Genomic DNA, 17,837 nt, shown 5'->3' on the forward strand with positions numbered 1-17,837 from the left:
TTTATACTAAAAGAATAAAGATTTTTATTAAGCATTGTAAGTTGCATTCAATAGCCTCTGGATAAACCACACCACAATCCATCAACAGTCAATCAGACCCAACAGCAGTTCATTCTTCACAATCCATGAGTTAGGGCGGAACTCCCTTCAACTTACAGTGAGGTCCTACTTAGCTCTTGCGGGCAGGGGCTGGGGAGTTACACCTCATTTCTGATCACTAATGTGATGAAGAGCATCGGAAGTAGATGAAACATAAGAAGTGATTCTGATTCAAAGTACATTGTTTGGAAACAGTAACAAAACATCAAAATGATCGAAGTCTACCTGCTTCTACTAAGTTCCTGATGGGACACTTCTCAAGAACAAGCAATTTGTTTCCTGCTACAGAAGGGGAAGGGGGTGTTTTGTTTTTTAAGATCATAGGGGGTTTCTTTCTTTACAGAATTTCATATTTTGCTAATATGAATATGAAGGCATAAAACAGCAACAAAGAACAATAATGCACACAGCAGTGAGTACACCAGGGTAATGTTGATATTCCAAACGGCTAGATAATTTTGGGGGGTTTAGAATAAATGCAACAGAGGTCAATAATCACAAAATTTTAAGGTTAGAGCAAGATCAGTCAATGACTAAACAGAGTTAACATCTTTTATAGGACTATTACTGATTATTAGCATTTTGTTTTGCAAATGGGCACATACTGGTAAGAATGGAAGAAAGGACAATAACATGCATAATATTAACTACACACTTTAAAAATTATGAACCATGCAGAAGATTAGCTCAAGTAGTAGCACTAATGGTCTACGTCCGATTCAAAACCACGTAGCTCACTGATCACAGATGCATGGTATTAGTCACGAGGTTTCAGAACACATTGTGTTGACTTTGAAAGGTCATTTGCATCTTCTATGATTTCAACGTAATCTCCATTGAACTTGCTTGTAAAGGATGTATGATGTACTGTGTATTCAAAATCAGCACAACAGCAGTTTAATCTATAATTTTTTTAGTTTTGATAGTTGCACTTTTTTTAACACAAAAGAACCACATCAACAGTGATGAGATTTAAGTAAGAAAGAAACTGTGGTTGTGCCTTACTTCTCTCATAATCATAAATCAAAGCCTCAAAACACAGCTTCATTGTGAAACAGTAATGCAAAATCAAATATAGTGGCATACATATGGTGCCAAATGCTAAAAATTATATTTTAAGCTATATATACTTAAACACTGCCAAAATTTGTTTTCTTTATAGTTCAAGAAACACAACTCTAGGCTTTTGTCGTAACCAGTTTAAACTTTGTGTACTTCATTTTTAAGTGCGGGAGTCAAATGCTCTTCATTTTCTTTCTCTTTTTTGTTTTATTGTAGCATTTTGACTACAACTGGTTAAAACTAAAAAAAAAAAAAAAAATGTGTTGTTTATATCTCTGATATCAAAGAGGGATCTGAATTTCCAAAGTCCTCATTTTCTCTTACGGAAAGGACAAAATGTACATAACTGCAGGCTCTCTCTCCAGATGCTCCTGAATCCTTACCCTTCCAGCATCCTTCACCCTCTATAAAAAATAAGTTTACTCTTCTTTATTTAAGACAGCTGCCTCCAGAGCAGCCTCCCTGCGGCAGGCGCTGTCTGTACTTAGTGCATTTAAGTGAGGATTTGTATTGCACGGTTTAGAGTCATTATTCAAGGCACTTTCAGAGTGGCTGGGGACTCTGGGGTCACCCGTGCTCCCATTAAGTTGGGGCACTGGCTTCTCCTCGGCCATCACTCCGTTTTCAGCCAGGGACACAGCAGAGGACTTGGATTCCCCAGATTTCGACTTCAGTTCTTTGGCCACTTCTTCTGCTGAAGCAGCATAAGGAGGCCTGCCCTGTGGGGAAGGAGAGTAACAAGAGTCTCAGGGACGGTAGAGGTGGGGCTGGGATGGGGGACAACACAGATGGACAGGGACACAAATTAGTCATAATGCCTCAGCCAGAGAATTCAAAAGAAAAATTCAGCTCTCTGCTTGCCTTCAGCTGGTGAACCTTCTGTCTAGGCTAATTCCTTCTGTGGATCCTTCTCTCAACACCTCTGCTGGAAACGTTTCTTTTGAAATGACAAAGTCTCACTTGGAGTGCTCTATCTACCCCTTTATGTAGTATCTCATCTTTAAAGTTACAAGCACCTTTTGGTGATTCTCCTCTGAAGTATTAAAGGCTCTCCTCATATTCTCCAAAATGCATACCCAAAACACATACCCCAATCTTTACAAGATAAACCAAGTCACAGCAGGACAACAGCAACACAAAGCAGGGCTGTATGGATAGCAGCACAAAAGCCGTGGACAGGATTCTCCTCTGGATCACCCTTGTTCCCCTACGCAGGTTCAGCCTGACACAACCCTGTATACTTCCCAACAACAAGGCTGAGGTGGTCCTATCTCTCTACCTGGCATGTGACAGACACTGAGGTCTGGCAGTTTTCTGCAGTGAGTGCCCCCACCCTCGAAACAAATAAAATGGTCATCATGTCATGTCAACCAAGGTCTATAAAAGTCACTTAAGACAAATGAGACTGACTGGGAAGTGGGAGCTGAGGAAGGGTCAGGGGATGAGGAGGATCATGGGAGTGATGGTGATACTTGCTCAAGCAAGCTTGAGAACAGACTAAAAAAAACATCATCCTACAGACAGCACCAAAGATGATCCAAACCCTTAACAGACATTTCATCAAGACAACACGGAAGTGAAACAATAATTATACACACAAGAAAAGATGTGTTAAACATTAGAACACCGGGGACACACACACTTGACTACATAACTGTTAAGAGTGGTCAAACAAGCAGGGTAAGAGGGAAAGCAGTGGCCCCTCACTACCAAGAGGAAAATAAAACAGTGCTGCAGCTCAGGAAGGCAGGTCAGAGGCTCAGCACTGAGCTAAGTGCCAGGGATCACAGAGGCGAGAACTTGGGAACTCAAAAGCTTACACACAGTGTTTGTTGTTCATTTCTGGTGCTTGGAATTAAAACTAGGGCCTTGGCAGCACTGTAGCACTGAACTACACTCCCAGCCCCACTGAGACGGCCACAGTTCTGTTACTACAGGGAGGAACTCAAATATGTATTGTGAAGTTAAGGAAGAACAGTCTGAGGAGCTGGAGAGATGGCGGAGTATTGGGTACTTTTCCTAGCACCCACGTGACAGCTTACAACTGTCTATAACTCTAGCTCCACGGGCTCTGACACCCTCACACAGGCATGCATGCAGGCAAAACACCAAGCAATTCTCACAAGTCTGAAAAGGAGCGGGCAGTGGTGGCGCAAGCCTTTAATCCCAGCACTCGGGAGGCAGAGGCAGGCGGATTTCTGAGTTCGAGGCCAGCCTGGTCTACAAAGTGAGTTCCAGGACAGCCAGGGCTACACAGAGAAACCCTGTCTCGAAAAACCAAAAAAAAAGTCTGAAAAGATAATGCTCTCAGGGAAATAGGGTGGAGCAGAAAACCTTTACAGCAGTGACACTGGGGGGAACACAATGGCAGTGCAGACCTGGTCAGCACACTGTGGAGTGTGTGACACCAAGAGTGACAACTGAAACATACTATGAGAGAGGGATTCCGTGTGTCCTGGACGGGCACCAACTGTAACAAGGAGGTCATTCTGACAGGAGACAGGGTAGACAGGAAGGCACAAAGGGAATGCAGTGCTCTAAGGGAATCCACCTGTCTTAGTGCTGTGAGCCTAAAGCTGCTCTAACTTTCGTCTTTTAAAGAACCAAGCAGCTGGGCATGGTGGTCCACACCTGTAATCCCAGCACAAGGGGAGGCAGACAGGTGCTGTGCATGAGAGGCCAGCCTGGGTTACAAAATGAATTCCAGGACAGCCAGGGCTATGTAGAAAGATCCTGTATTAAGAAACCATAAGCCGAGCGTGGTGGCACACGCCTTTAATCCCAGCACTCGGGAGGCAGAGGCAGGCGGATTTCTGAGTTCGAGGCCAGCCTGGTCTACAAAGTGAGTTCCAGGACAGCCAGGTCTACACAGAGAAACCCTGTCTCGAAAAACTAAACAATAAATAAATAAATAAGATTTATTTAAAAAAAAAAAAGAAACCATAAACAAACAAACAAAACCCCCCCCCAAAAAAAAAACAAACAAAAAACCCCAACAACAACTAGGGTTTTTACATGTGTAAAAATACTGCCATTCTGAGTTCAATCAATTCCTAGACTGCACATAAAGGTCAAAGGAAAAGAATGAACGCCAAAGTTCAGATTTTAGCAGCCCATGGCCCACTGGCAGTCCATGGATGCTGATGCATACATCTTATCACTCACATATAATGACAAACAAAAATAAATACATAAGTGTGACACAGGGCACAGCCGCCATAACGTTAATCCCAGTCAGGATTAACAGAACAGGGAATCGCTAGGAATTTGAGGCTAACCTAATCTACACAGCAAGTTCCATACAGGGTTATGTAGTGAGACTGTCTCAGAACAATAACAATCAAAATAGAAAGAAAGAAAGGAGAAGAACCCTAGAGGTAAACTGTAGCCTGAGTTGTAAATCAAAAAAGGAGAGAGGAGACAGTCCATGAAGAATCTGCCAGATATCGAAGGTAGCAGAGCAGATCAAGGGAGCAGGCAGCTGGGCACTGAGGATGAAGACAGACAAGCACCACCATGCCACTGTAGACAAGTTCCTGAAGGGGAAGATGGAGGCTCACTGACTGAGGCAATCAGAGCAGCAGTGCCAGGGGATTCCAGGAAAGGCAGCAAGTTTTCACGGAAAAACAAAGCACTCTGGGCACTTAGGACAAGCGCGCAGGTGAGTTCAGTGGGACAGAGATCAGGAACTCTGACAACAAAGCTTCAGGTATGGAGAAAATGATGTTAAAGCAAGACAACTGTGGAGAAAGCCTGCAAGCCAGTGTGCTGACAAGGAAAGCAGTTTTCACACTCAACAGCTCCCCTCAGTCCTTCCTGAGGAGTCATTCTTCAAGAACCCAGTGAGAAAGGACCCCAGAGACCAGAACAGAGGCCCAGAGCCTGGAGGGTACATGGGTCAAGAAGGGATTTATAGAACCAAGACAAATGAGGCACAAGGGGGGAAAAAGTAGAGTGGATCATGGCTCCCTGCCCAGATACAGATAAGAATAGCACAGCTACAGAAGGTATACACACACACACACACACACACACAGCACCGTGAGGAGGTACTGAGCCTGTGAGAAATCTGTAAAAAAGCATTGAAGCAGGATTCTCCAGGATGGACAAGAATCCATTTAGACACTACAATAGTAATGCCTATCAGCTGGAATTCAACAAGCCTTTCATTGAGACAGTGAGTGTCAACAAACTTTCTCCACAGGGCATGCGTGAGGTACAGATGTCCTTAAGAAGAAGACTAAAAGCAGTTCATCCAGGGAGAAGGACATACAATACAAGAGATCAAAGAAAAGCACATACACAACAGGTGTACATAAGACCTTAAAAGTGGGGCTGGGAAGAGGGAGGGCTGAGTACTAGGGCCCCCTCACAAGGATCAGGGTTAGAATCCCAACACCTGCATGGAGCTTCTATGACTCTAGAACCAGGAAATCCAACGCCTTCTGCTCTCTGAGGCACATGGTGCCCAGACACACATGCAGGCAAATATTTATACACTTAAAATAAAAAAGCAACCAGAAGGCAGAGGTAAGTGGATCTCTGTGAGTTTGAGATCAGCCTGGTCTACCTAGCAAGTTCCAGGACAGCCAGGGCTACACAGTGAGACCTTGACTCTAATTAATTAATTAATTAATTAAATTAGATTAGATAAAATAAAATAAAATCTATTTTCCATTAAAGAGTGGCTATCTTGGAAGAGAGAGCAGCCTAGACACCATTTGGCCTAAACAAGAAGTCACCTGATGGGGTTCCTGAGCACAGGGAAGTGATTCAAGTATCAAGTCAGAAGCCTGACAAGTACCAAATAAACTCACTGCTCTACAGTCAGAACAGAGGCAGGGACACTCCTAGAGGGGAGACATGGCAGGAGTGAAAGGACTGTGAGGGCATTACCTGAATTGCTCCCTGGCTTTTGTAGCCTCTGCCGTAGTACCTTCCACCTCTTCCAAACGTTCTAATCACCGGAGTGGAAATAACACCCCTTGGACGCCTGGGTCAATACAGGAAAACAAGAGCAAACAGACTTAAGTCTCTCAAAGATGATGTTTAAATTACTCTCGAATCGATCTTATGCTAGGTGAGACATTAAGAATTAAGTATGGTCAGATCAAATGCAAGGAATCATTTTTCTGGTTCATACCCAAGGCATTTGACTTCAAAACTAATGCTTGGAACATTTTTAGATAACAGTTCAATAACTGAATAATGAATGTATGGTTAATTATTTAATAATTAAATAATGATGAATCAAACAATTATCTAATGATATGTAAGAGAGTTTTCTGTAACACAGGAGGAGCAGTCGAAGGCTGCCTTCCGCACTTACACAGAGTCCAGCAGCCCAGCCCAGAGCTTACCCTCGCGCTGGTCCTCCCACAGACACCACCTGCAGAGGGAAGGGCCCTCGGCCCCCACGGCCCCGTCTGCTCCCAGCCCAGTGGCCGACCACAGTGCCAGCTATTTCTAGCTTCCCTCCCTGAGAAGGAATAGGTTGGACTCCTGCACAAAAGACAAAACAAAAAACAAACAAACAACAACAACAAAAAAGAAAACCATGAGAAGTCAAGAATCTTTATAAACACAGCATTAGGACCAACAAAGGTAAAACAAGCAAAGTAACTCCTATTTAGTTCTGGTTCCTATTTAGTATGAAGCCATTACCCTGCTTTACGAAGATTTTATTACAGAAGGTTCTCTGAGCACACCATGCAATTGTTGTTGTTGTTGTTATTATTATTTTGTTTTTTTGAAAGCAGGTCTTTCCATGTAACCCTGGCTTTCCTGGAACTCTATAGGTAGACTAGGCTAATAGCATCAAATTCACAGAGATCCACCTGCCTCTGCTTCCCAAGTGCTAAAATTAAAGACATGCCAGGCCTACACCGTGAGGTTTCAATCTGCAGTTAAGCTATAATAGAGGGAAGGATGGTAGTAAACATCTGTGACCAAAACACTTGGGAAACTGAGGCAGGAGGATTGTGGATTTGAGGCCAGACTGGACTAGAGGGAGACCCTGTGTAAATTTAGAGAGAGTGAAACTTGAGAAACAGCTCATCCATCCATTAATGGTGCTTACCACCAAGCCTGATGGATGACCTGCGTGCTATCACCAAGTTCCACATGTTTGTAGGAGAGAAACAACTCCTGCAAGTTGTCCTCTGACCCCCATAAGTACCCTACAGCACGTTCATATGAAAAATAAATAAATGTTTAAAAAACCAAACTAAAACAAAAGAATCTACAATTGAGTTAGATCCTAATTGCCACAGTGAACGCCTATTTAGGGCGTAACTGGGTTGCCTTCTGCACCACCAGATGGACTTGTGTGCAACCTCAGTGTGCTCACTTCCATATTTGTGTCATTAGCCAAATATTAGGGAAATTAATCAATACCTATAAGCACTCCTTCCTCTCTCACTCTCACACTAGGAATGGAAGCCAGGGTCGTGAACAGTGTTTTTTCACTAATCTATATGCACACACCATGATTCCTGGAAACAAGGTCTCATTGTACAATCCAGGCCAGCCTCTTGACCTCTTGCTCCTGTGTGCTGGGTGGTTACAGGCGGACTACACACAGCTCCACAGTTACCACATTGCTAAAGCAGAACTTCCTTAAGCACAAACTTAAATATACGCTGCACTCATCAACTTCTATGACTTACCGATGGACTGACTATTCCTGTTTTCTCACCTAAGAAATTCCTTAATCTGTTACATTATAGGAAAAACGGTTAAAACAAAATGAGCTTGAACATCTCATTCTGAGGTTATCACAAGCTCCTTACAATTCTGGTGTTAAGCCAGGTGCCTATGACCAAGCCCACTCAGCTTCTGAAAACAGGTAGGAAACAGGTATGACTACAAGATTACCCAGAGTGTGTGAGACCCATCCTCTTTGAAGAGGCCCGAGTTTCTAAGACAAGATCTTAGCTGGCCAAGAGCTAGCTATGGAGACCAGGCTGTGCTAGAACCTGCCTCTGCCTTCACAGTGCTAGGATTAAAGGAATGTGCCACCTCACTCAGAAAAGATATTTTTAATAAGTGTATCTTATGCTGATATTATTTTGCCAGGTAATTAAAATGGATAGATAGATAGATAGATAGATAGATAGTTAGATAATTGGTGTTTGGGGACACAATTTCACCATGTAGCCTTAGCTGACCTGAAACTTGCTATGTTTACTAGGCTAGCCTTTAACTTGTAGCAATTCTCCTGCGTGCCTTTAAAAAACAACAACAATAAAAATTCCTTCCTCCCCTTTTATTAAAAATAGGTTTTCCCCTCTCACATATATATCCTGATTATAGTTTCCCACTCTTTACTTCTTCCCTTCCCTTAGAAAACAAACAGGCTTCTAATGGATAATAATAAAATATTTTAAAAAAAAAAAAGAAGAACAAAAACTGACGCATTGGAATTGGACAAAACAGAAGTAAAAAAGCCAAAGAAAAGGCACATGGAGACCCGCTCATTCACACACTCAAGGTCCCATAAAACCAATAATCCAGAAGCATAATATATACTCAAAAGACCCAGACCTGTACAGACCCTGTGCTGTGCTGCTGCCGCAGTCTCTGAGTTCCTATGAGCTTTGACCATGCAGTTTTAGAGGCCTTGTTCTCCTGGTGTCCTCCATCCCCTCTGGCTCTTATACTCTTTTGCCTCCTCTTCTGCAGGGTTACCTGAGCCCTGAGGGGAGGGATTTGATGGAGAAATCCCATTTAGGGCCTGCCCCTGTCTTCTAAGGGCTGAGATACAGGCATCCATGACCACACCCTACTAAGACTGAAAATTTACTAAGTGACTTTACAACTACCTTCTGTCTTGACCGCCATGCATGCACTTGTACTTCAGGCCCAAGCCAATTGCTTTAGGTGTGCAGTGCACAGCACAGGTGTGACTGGACAGCTAGGAGGCATGGTAAGCTCCCTTTACCTCCCTCTCCTTGCTTTCCCCAGCCACAGGACAGGCAGCATCAGAGTACAGCTCCACAGGGGGCTGAAACACATCATGGTGAAGTTGCCCTCAGAAGGGTGAGGAAGAGGAAAATGAGGGCCCACTGGGCCACAGGGAGCTGATGCTCTGCCACATCTTTCTATACACCATGGTTTTTGCAAGCCACTGTAGTGCCAGGGAACTGAGATGACAAATGCTACCATCCAGAAAGACTGCCTATCCTGAAGTAACTCAGATTGCATCACACCAATCTTGCAAAAATGACTTGATGGTTCAAGTACAATGAACTATTTTCAAAACTCTTCCTCTTTACAAGATAAATATGAATGGAGATATTAGGAATATTTACAGTAAACTATTTTACATTAGAATTTTCTTTAAAACAAACTACCAGAGGCTTTTATGTGATAGAAATTCTGTACCTGCTTACATCTTCTACATAAGTACAAGCACCTTTACCAAAAGACAGCTTCATGATATATGCCACTATACAAAACTGGCAGCCTAGCCTGAGAGCATGAGGTGTTGGACAGGTCACATTGATGCACAGACAAGTTGTCTTCTAGGTGGACACTCAGTGGCCTAGCCTGGAAGGAAAAGATAGGACAGCTACGACAGGGCCACTGCACAGACCTAAGAGCAGAGAGTCAATCAGGAACCCAAGAGAAAAGTCACTGTGTGAGAGAAGGCTTGAAAGGACAGCCATGGAGGGAAGGGTCTAGATGCTGGAGCAGAGAATGCTGGCAGCAGAAGCTTGGAGGGGTGTGGGTGTGGTAATAATTACCGCCCTGGGACTTGCTAGTCCTGCTGCTGTCACTGCCTGAGAAGGCTCCACAGTGTCCTGATGCTGCCGTCACCCGGAAGGCACGGTAAGGGCCTGTTGCTACTGTTTCCCCATAATGGCCTCCGAAGCCACAGACTCCTGTATCCAAAGTGGAGAAAAACAGGAAAAGCATGAGAAGTGGGTCTCAGAGGGAGGACCTCCCATGCAGGTAGAACAGCTCCTATCTTTGTCAGCTTCTGGGAAGAGGTCTCCCAGACCCTCTTGCTATCTCACTATCCACCAATCATTCCCAGAGGCCAGCACTACAGGCCAGCCTCCCTTAGCAGTCATTCAATAGGGCACTGGCTGTGGCCTCCTGAACACCCTGGAGATGTGGTACGAGAAGAGAGCTCTCTATGAACCAGAGGAGTTTACTTCCCACACATATGAAAAGTAACTAAGATTAAGGTGACTCCGTGTTCTTTCTCACAGCTCATTCAGGATCTTACTCTCTCGTCTCTACTTGGGAAGAATTACTGCCATGACAGTGCTTCCTAAAACATACTATTCCATGTCTCCACGTGGCAAGCTGTGGTGCCACCAGAAGGACCACACTCTGCCCAACTTGAAAGATTTCTGAAATATGACTCACCTGCAAAGCCCCTGCCCCTGCCCTGTGAGGGTGGGACTGGCCCAAAGTGCCGAGGGTATACAGAGGCTGGGTAGAAGGGCAGAGCAGGAGGCGGTGGGAAGGGCAGTGGGTGGTTTTGCCGGGAGAAGCTGAGGCCCTCCAGGATGCTCTGGCGCATCTTCTCCACCTTGGCAGCCTGCTCCGCCTGAAGTCAATGGACACACAGTAAAAACATCACCCACGAGTTGTAACAAATTTAAATAGTCACTAACAAAACGGAACCACTGCTGTATAAATCTCCATCTGCACAGTCTCCCAATTCTTTGTTTTTAATATTTACTTTATGTTTAGTTGTATATCTGTGTGGGATTTCTCATATGTACAAAGTGCCTGTGAAGTGGTCAGAGTCAAGCCTATCCCATCCCCTGAACTGGTGATAGCCTTTTGTGGGAGCTGGGAACTGAATTCAGGTCCTCTGTGAAAACAATACATGCTCTCTCCAGCCCCTCACCTACTTCTAATACTTACTCTTACCACCTAAATCAATAGTCAAGAGACTTCTCTGGCCACTCTCAGACCTGTATACAGCAGGATGTAGAGTATGACAAACTGTCCTTGCAGAGCTCAAATGGGACAGCACACTACCTAGTGCAGCTCAGAGTCCTGCTGGCCCGGCCCTGCACTATTGCCCTTCTTGCTGGTTTCACTGGTTTTCCACAGTGCTGAAGTGCTCTGAGGGCTTGTAAATGAGTAACCAGCTGTGATATGCCACAAGCTGTGCCACTGGCCATGAGTGCAACCCTAGTGATAAAGTAACAACAGTAAATGTAATGTTTATCAAGAGGAGCCATGCTCTCTTCTCCCCCTCTTCTCTTTCTGTCGCCACCTTGTCTCTCCCTCCTAATAAAACCTCTTCTATGTAGAGAGAGAGAGAGAGAGGGAGAGGGAGAGAGAGAGAGAGAGAGAGAGAGAGAGAAGTCACACTAATGACTGAAAATATGAGCAGAGCCCTGGGGAACCTAGGCCTGCACTCCTGGTGGCGGATGGGTCCCACTCACTGCCTCAATAGGCAAGGATCTTCCTGGGACATAACTCTCTCTCTCAAGCAATGAGAGAGACTCTGTGAACCACTGGCAAGATGGCAATTTTATGGCATAGTTTTTCTGGGATAGTTTTATGTCAACTTAACACATGCTAAAGTCATCCGAGTGGAGGAGATCTTAGTTAAGAAAATGCCTTCATATGGCCAGGCTGCAGGCGAGCCTGTAGGAAATGTTTTAAATAGTGATTGATCTGGGAGGGCACAGCCCATGCTGGGTAGTGTCACCCTGGGCTGGTGGGCCTGGGCTCTGTAAAAAAGCAGGCTGAACAAGTGTTAACAGTTGTAGCTCAATTTTGGCTACTTTGTGGGTTCTTTTTTTTTCCCACCCTTCTCCACCCCTTTCTCTATCTGTCCTACCTGGGAACACTAGCTAAGAGAGAAAAAGGATGAAAGGGGAAGGAGAGTGATCCCGGAATAAAGTCAGGGGTCAGGGAGGGGTGATGTTATCCTTAGGGTTCGTCCTGCTGATTACAGGAGTTGAGTTCCTTGGGGCAAGTCTGAGCTTCACCATCGTTATATTTACTTTCTTGTTTCTTCTTTGTGCACACCTACTTAACAAACCTCGACCAACAACCAGTCAGCAACCCACCAATCTCTTAGAGCCCCAGCATGTATACACTCTCTGAAAAGTCCCCAGAATTCCAAAGGTCACACAATTGCAGAAACTATCTGCAGGTGACAAAACCAAGTCCTGGCTAGAACAAGCATGGGGCAAATCACAGTCAACTGCTGTGGACAGTCTGAAGCAGCCCCACATCCCACACCTGGGAGTAAAACGGAAACATCTTCTTATAATATTTCTGTGGTTTTTAAAAGAAAATTCCAAAATTCCTCCAGGGCTTCTACATCAGCTCCTGCCCCTAGGTTCCTGCTCTGATGTCAATGACAAATGACGACATGGAAGCAGAAGTCAAACCCTTTGCTCTCCAAGTTGCTTTGGCCATGGTGCTATATCACAGCAATGGTAACCATGAGTTAGACAGCAGGTTAGCTCACGCATTCCATTCCACACTAGTCAGAGATGGCTGCCCTGTCCCCGACATACCTGACCATCACAGAGGTCGATGAGTGGGGTCTTCTCCCTGCTGGCTTTAAGAAGTTTGGACTGGAAGAGCTTCCCATCGAAATACATCCAAGGACAACAGTGTTCCCAGGGGATGGGCTGTCCACATGCGTCATTAGCAAACAGTGCCATGTCTACTCCACTCATGAAGAGAGCCGACAGCTGAATTCCTCTCGGGTCTAAGTTGTCAATCTTTTAATGGAAAAGAGTAATTTATATGGAGTAAGAGTACTACAGTATCATACTTTCCTGCTACAACTCCCCAAAGTTAATAGAACTCGATCCTCATCACAAGAGGAGCACACCTTGGCTTCACCCAGCCCCGGTCTTACTCAAAGAAAGCCAGATTTTATGCTCTTAGAGTATTTAAAAATCATGTTTTATGAACATACTAACTAGTTTGACATCTGTGAATTATTACAGTGAGGATAATATGATGCTTAAGGATAGACATGACGAGGGACCTGATGAGCTACATACAGTCTCCTTCTGGGCCCAGAGCTCCACAATCTCTTCAGTAAGGCCTAGCTCTTCAGATCTGAACACTGACCATGCGGTAACGGAACAGTTTTCAAGTAACTGTATTAAGAAATTAGTTGGCATAATCTCATTTTGAAATAAATTTGTACTATATATCTGTAACTTTATATGTTGTTTCAAAGAAACTTTAAAACTGTCAAAATGTTTCAGGAGAAGTGAAAGAATGCACAGAGAGAAACCCTGTCCTCAAGCTGTGCTTTGCTGGCACTCGGAAACTTGTGTCTTTCTTCTATGCTGAGTGAGCACTGGGGCCCGCCTGGCCAGAACTGTCACCTCAGACAGTGGGCAGGGTAAGACACCTGACACAGTGCAATCAACTCTTGATCATCTATATGTGAAAGGCCTAATTTGTGGATTATCTAGGACAAAGGTTTAATTCTACGATGGTTTCTTTCTTGTCACCTCAATGGCTTTTCAAGAATAAAATCTTTAGAATAAAAACCTTTCAGTCCAAGTAAGGTCGCACTGTGGCAGAGAAAATGACTTTTGGAAAATGGCATTGTATGAAACACAAAAAGAATATTTCAGTGCCAAATGCTAAAGGACTTATGATTATCTGCAAGTATTTCCTATCACATTCTTGCCGATCTTTTCTAAAGATTTTAGTCAATGCAATCAAACTTGTAAGGCCTAGGAGTCAAACACTGTTTACTGATCCTCCTATCTCTCTGGCCCCTAAGCATATGCCAACATGCCTGTCCCCAAAAAACTTTCTATACCTCATGTGAGAACCATGAGGACCTGAGGTGATGGATTAAATGCACTTTCATTTGTATGTGCAATATATAGACAGGGTCAGTCTGAAACAAATGGAAAGAACACATTTGTTTTCTTGAGATCCCCTCTGTGTGCTCTAGAAAGGAAAGAGACTCTTCACCATAGAGAATAAACTGGCCTGCAGGAGAGCAGCTAAGCAGAGAGGGCTGTAAGCAAACAGACACCCCAGCACACAGGTCACCCTCCCACTTCTATGGGATAGTAGCTAGGAATCCTTCCTAGTCATCTGGGCCACTGCTTCCAGCCCATGGCCTCTGTGCCCTACACCAAAGACTAGAAAATCAGGATCAAAGCTTAGGGAGAGATAGTAGTACTATAAAGGTTCTATCTCTATGAAAATGTTCTGCACGAAATACTATGCCACCTATCTGTGGACATAACTGTGGCAGCCTGAAGGCAACTCTTAAGAGTATGGGTCATGCTCTCTTGCCTCTTGATCTCTTGCTCTCCCCCTCCCCTTCCCCCCTCTCTCCACATGGTCATGGCAGGCTTCTACTCCTCTACTGTCTCCCTCTCTCTGCCTTTCTGTCTCTACTACCCTCTTAACTCCCCCCATGCCCTGAATAAACTCTATTTTATACGAGAGAGAGAGAGAGAGAGAGAGAGAGAGACTGACTGAGATACTACTGGTGGTCATACCCAAATACAAAGTCCCACTGATTAAAATCCTGGCATATCACTGTATATAGAGTTTAACAGAGTGCAGCAAAGGGTTACAGCAGAAAAGCACATTAGTGAGAATTACTCGTTTCTGAATTTGCTGAGAGGAATGGGGCAGGTTCACACTGTGTGCACTCATTCATATATGAATGACACTGGCCACTGAGGGACTGCAAAGGTGGACTTAAAAAATGATGTTTGGTCTGAGGCTGCAGCTTAGCATAACAGAACTTGTTGACCATGCATGAAGCCCTGGGTTCAATCCTCAGAAATGTAGTTATCAATTTAAGTAATGATAACTACCATTAACTTAACAGGCAAATATTTCTAAAATAAAAGCTATATAATTATATAAATAAGATTCCCATTGCTGTGTACATTTGACTTCCTTCAAAAAAAGTTTTTTAAAATTGTTTTAGAGACATTTTTTTACTATATACCCCAAGATGGCCTCAAACTCTTGATCCTTCTATCTCTAGCCCCTAAGCATATGCCTACATGCCTGCCCAAAATCTTTCTAAAATTCATATTGCAGTGTTTTAATTTCCTTAATTGTTTTGTCTTGGTGTGTGTGTGTGTGTGTGTGTGTGTGTGTGTGTGTGTGTGTGTGTGCACGCGTGTGTGTTTCGAGATAGGGTTTCTCTGTGTTAACAGTTTTGGCTGCCCTGGAACTTGCTTTGCAGAGCAGGCTGGCCTTGAACTCAGAGATCTGCCTGCCTCTGCCTCCCAAGTGCTGGGAGTAAAGGCATGAACCACCACCATGCAGTAATCTTTAGTGATGTGTACGAATGCCTATATAAATGTATATGTACTGCATGAGTGCCCAGAGGCCAGGAAAAGGCATTGGATTCCCTGGAACTGGAGTTATAATGAACAGTTGTAAATTGCTGTGTGCGTACCAGAAATCAAACCCAGGTCCTCTGAAGAGCAGTCGCTAAGCCATCTCTCCGTTCCATTAAATGTTAATTAGAACCCTAAACTGTACAGATGCCTGAATTTACTTAAATGGAGATAAAATATTCAACATTATCCAAAGTTCCTCAATGAGAGAAAAAGAAAAATCTGGCTTCACAAGAAATACAGCTGTAGAGTTTATTCTCTGCGCAGATAGTTAAGAGCCAATTGTAGTGAAGTGATGTCATCCGACTTCTCCTTACTGAGTTATAGACTCTAACTCTTACTTTGTCATATTTACCTATTTGCAAAACAACTCTACAGCTATCACAAACATGTTACGGGCCCCAATACTGTCTTTAAAGCTCTTCATTTTCCATCTTTTATATTCTCCACGTGGCATGTGGAACTTTTAAGAGAATTATAGGGATGTCAAGAACAAAGGAGAAGAAACTGGACAAATATCACAATGGTAAAGTTCCTTCTCCTCGCCCTTCACCCGCAGCTCTGAGCCCCAGGCTCAGTGCTAATTTTGCCTTCATAATTACACTCATGCTGGAAAACTAGGAGAATGGCTCACAAAACTGAACAGAGAGGCAAATGAGGGCCATCAGTCACTGTCACAGGTATGCAGGGAACCACACAGAGCATGCTCAATTATTCATGGCTATGGTGGACAGAGGAAGCATGGATGAGATGAATTCTTAAACACTCATTTTAGCTAAGGGTGCAGTGTCTCTCCCAGTAACCCTCCCTTTAGAAAAGCTGATAACAAGAGTCCAAACTGGCAGAAGTGGGACTTCCTTCCTCTTTTCCTGATGGCAAAGCGTGTACCAGGCACTGACGGGGAAGAGTGACTGGTCTAGGCAATCCACAAACGGGGTGACAGCCCCAGCACAGCAACAGCGACAGTCAAGAGGTGACTGTGTCTTAAACAGTGAAGAGGTCTCTTACAGAAAGGCACTGTCGTTGCTTTTGACTTGTCAAAAACCTTTAATGGTTAAATGAAAAAGCAATTTTAAAATTTAACATTCTATCACTAAATTCTAGAATGCCAAACTCTACATAGGAATTTTGGGTAGCCTGAAATAAGAATATTCCTATCAGTTCTCAATTTAATAGCTGAAAGAATGCATAATCTTAAAAAACAAAAACAAACAAAGCCAAGCTGCCTTCTTCTCAACCACAGGATATTTTCTCTCTCTCTCACAGCTCTTTTGAAATGTGTGCTCATCCTGACAATGAAGGTCTTAGTGTGGACTGTGCTTGTAAAACAGGACCACTAACTTCCACACAAGAAGACTTGGGCTGCGACGAGTGAGACAGAAGGCCCCTGTTTGTGGAATGTACCTCACTGATACAGCTTTAGAAATGTCGCGCCTTAGATGAAGAATCAGGCAAAAACCATGAAAACACTAAGGTCTCAAAAGAACCAAAATGAAAGCTTCAAAAGGTGCACCCTGCATGTGGGTCCGAAAATGAAAAGGATGTGGGAGAGAAGATGGACTTTGGTTAAAGTAACTTGATGGTGAATAAGGCTTGGTGGGCATACCTGGTCCCTGGCGGTCTGATTTTCAGAACTGGGATGTCAATACTGAAGGAATAATCTACACAAGAGAAACAGGAGGAGAGGTAGAGGGTGGCACCACACTCTAGGGCAGTGACTCCACCCCCTGAAGCACAGCCTGCGGCGAGGACGGTGACGGAGCACCCGGGGAACACACGGGAGGACCTGACTGGGTCCGCCACACTGCCTGACACCGAAAACAAAAGTGTTAAAGATAGTAACAGTTTCTGCCTAACACACAGAAAAGCTTGATCCACAAAGTAAAGAACACAATTTGAGGGGATTCTGTTGAGCTTTGGTTTTGTACTTAGCTTGTTTCAAAGTCATCAGAAGCCTCAACAGAGTTCCAGTTAGCACCAAAATATGCAATTTAATATAATAATTTAGGGAAAACCCAGAAATTTATTAAGAACCACCTGTCAGATACTAAAAAGAAAAAAACCTTTAGAGCTAATCTAAAATTTTGCCATAAGATGTGTTCATAAAGAACAGCAAAAAGATCTAAAAGTGAAGGCAAATTTCTCAAAAGAGATTAGCTGATTTTAAAACAAACTTGATAAAAAATTAAATAACCGATGACAAAGAAAAACAAAACCCTACCATTAAAAAGAAAAGGCAGAACTGTGAGTTCAGCTACCCTTGAGGACTTGAGCTCTCTAACATTTAATACAGAAACAGGAAAGCAATTATAATCATGAACACAGCAACTAATGAGC

At 43.7% G+C, this 17,837-nt stretch overlaps 1 protein-coding gene across 4 annotated transcripts in view; it reads right to left on the minus strand.

The window, feature by feature from the left end:
- Positions 1–17,837, minus strand: part of Fam120a (family with sequence similarity 120, member A) — an 88,845-nt gene continuing 71,008 nt past the window's right edge. For 2 of the 4 annotated variants that reach the window (XR_001780775.1, NM_001033268.3), the window contains 6 exons: positions 12,666–12,875; positions 10,540–10,723; positions 9,909–10,046; positions 6,522–6,663; positions 6,058–6,154; positions 1–1,880 (listed from right to left, as the gene is read on the minus strand). Coding sequence is in view for 1 of the 4 variants with exons in the window: in NM_001033268.3 (NP_001028440.2) it covers positions 1,581–1,880; positions 6,058–6,154; positions 6,522–6,663; positions 9,909–10,046; positions 10,540–10,723; positions 12,666–12,875 (1,071 nt within the window). In the remaining 3 variants the exon portion in view is untranslated. Of the gene's footprint in view, positions 1,881–6,057; positions 6,155–6,521; positions 6,664–9,908; positions 10,047–10,539; positions 10,724–12,665; positions 12,876–17,106; positions 17,162–17,837 lie in introns of those variants that run through there. The other 2 variants (XR_003950447.1, XR_001780776.1) reach the window with 2 other exon arrangements.

Source organism: Mus musculus, chromosome 13 (assembly GCF_000001635.26).
Source record: "Mus musculus strain C57BL/6J chromosome 13, GRCm38.p6 C57BL/6J".
NCBI lineage: Eukaryota > Metazoa > Chordata > Mammalia > Rodentia > Muridae > Mus > Mus musculus.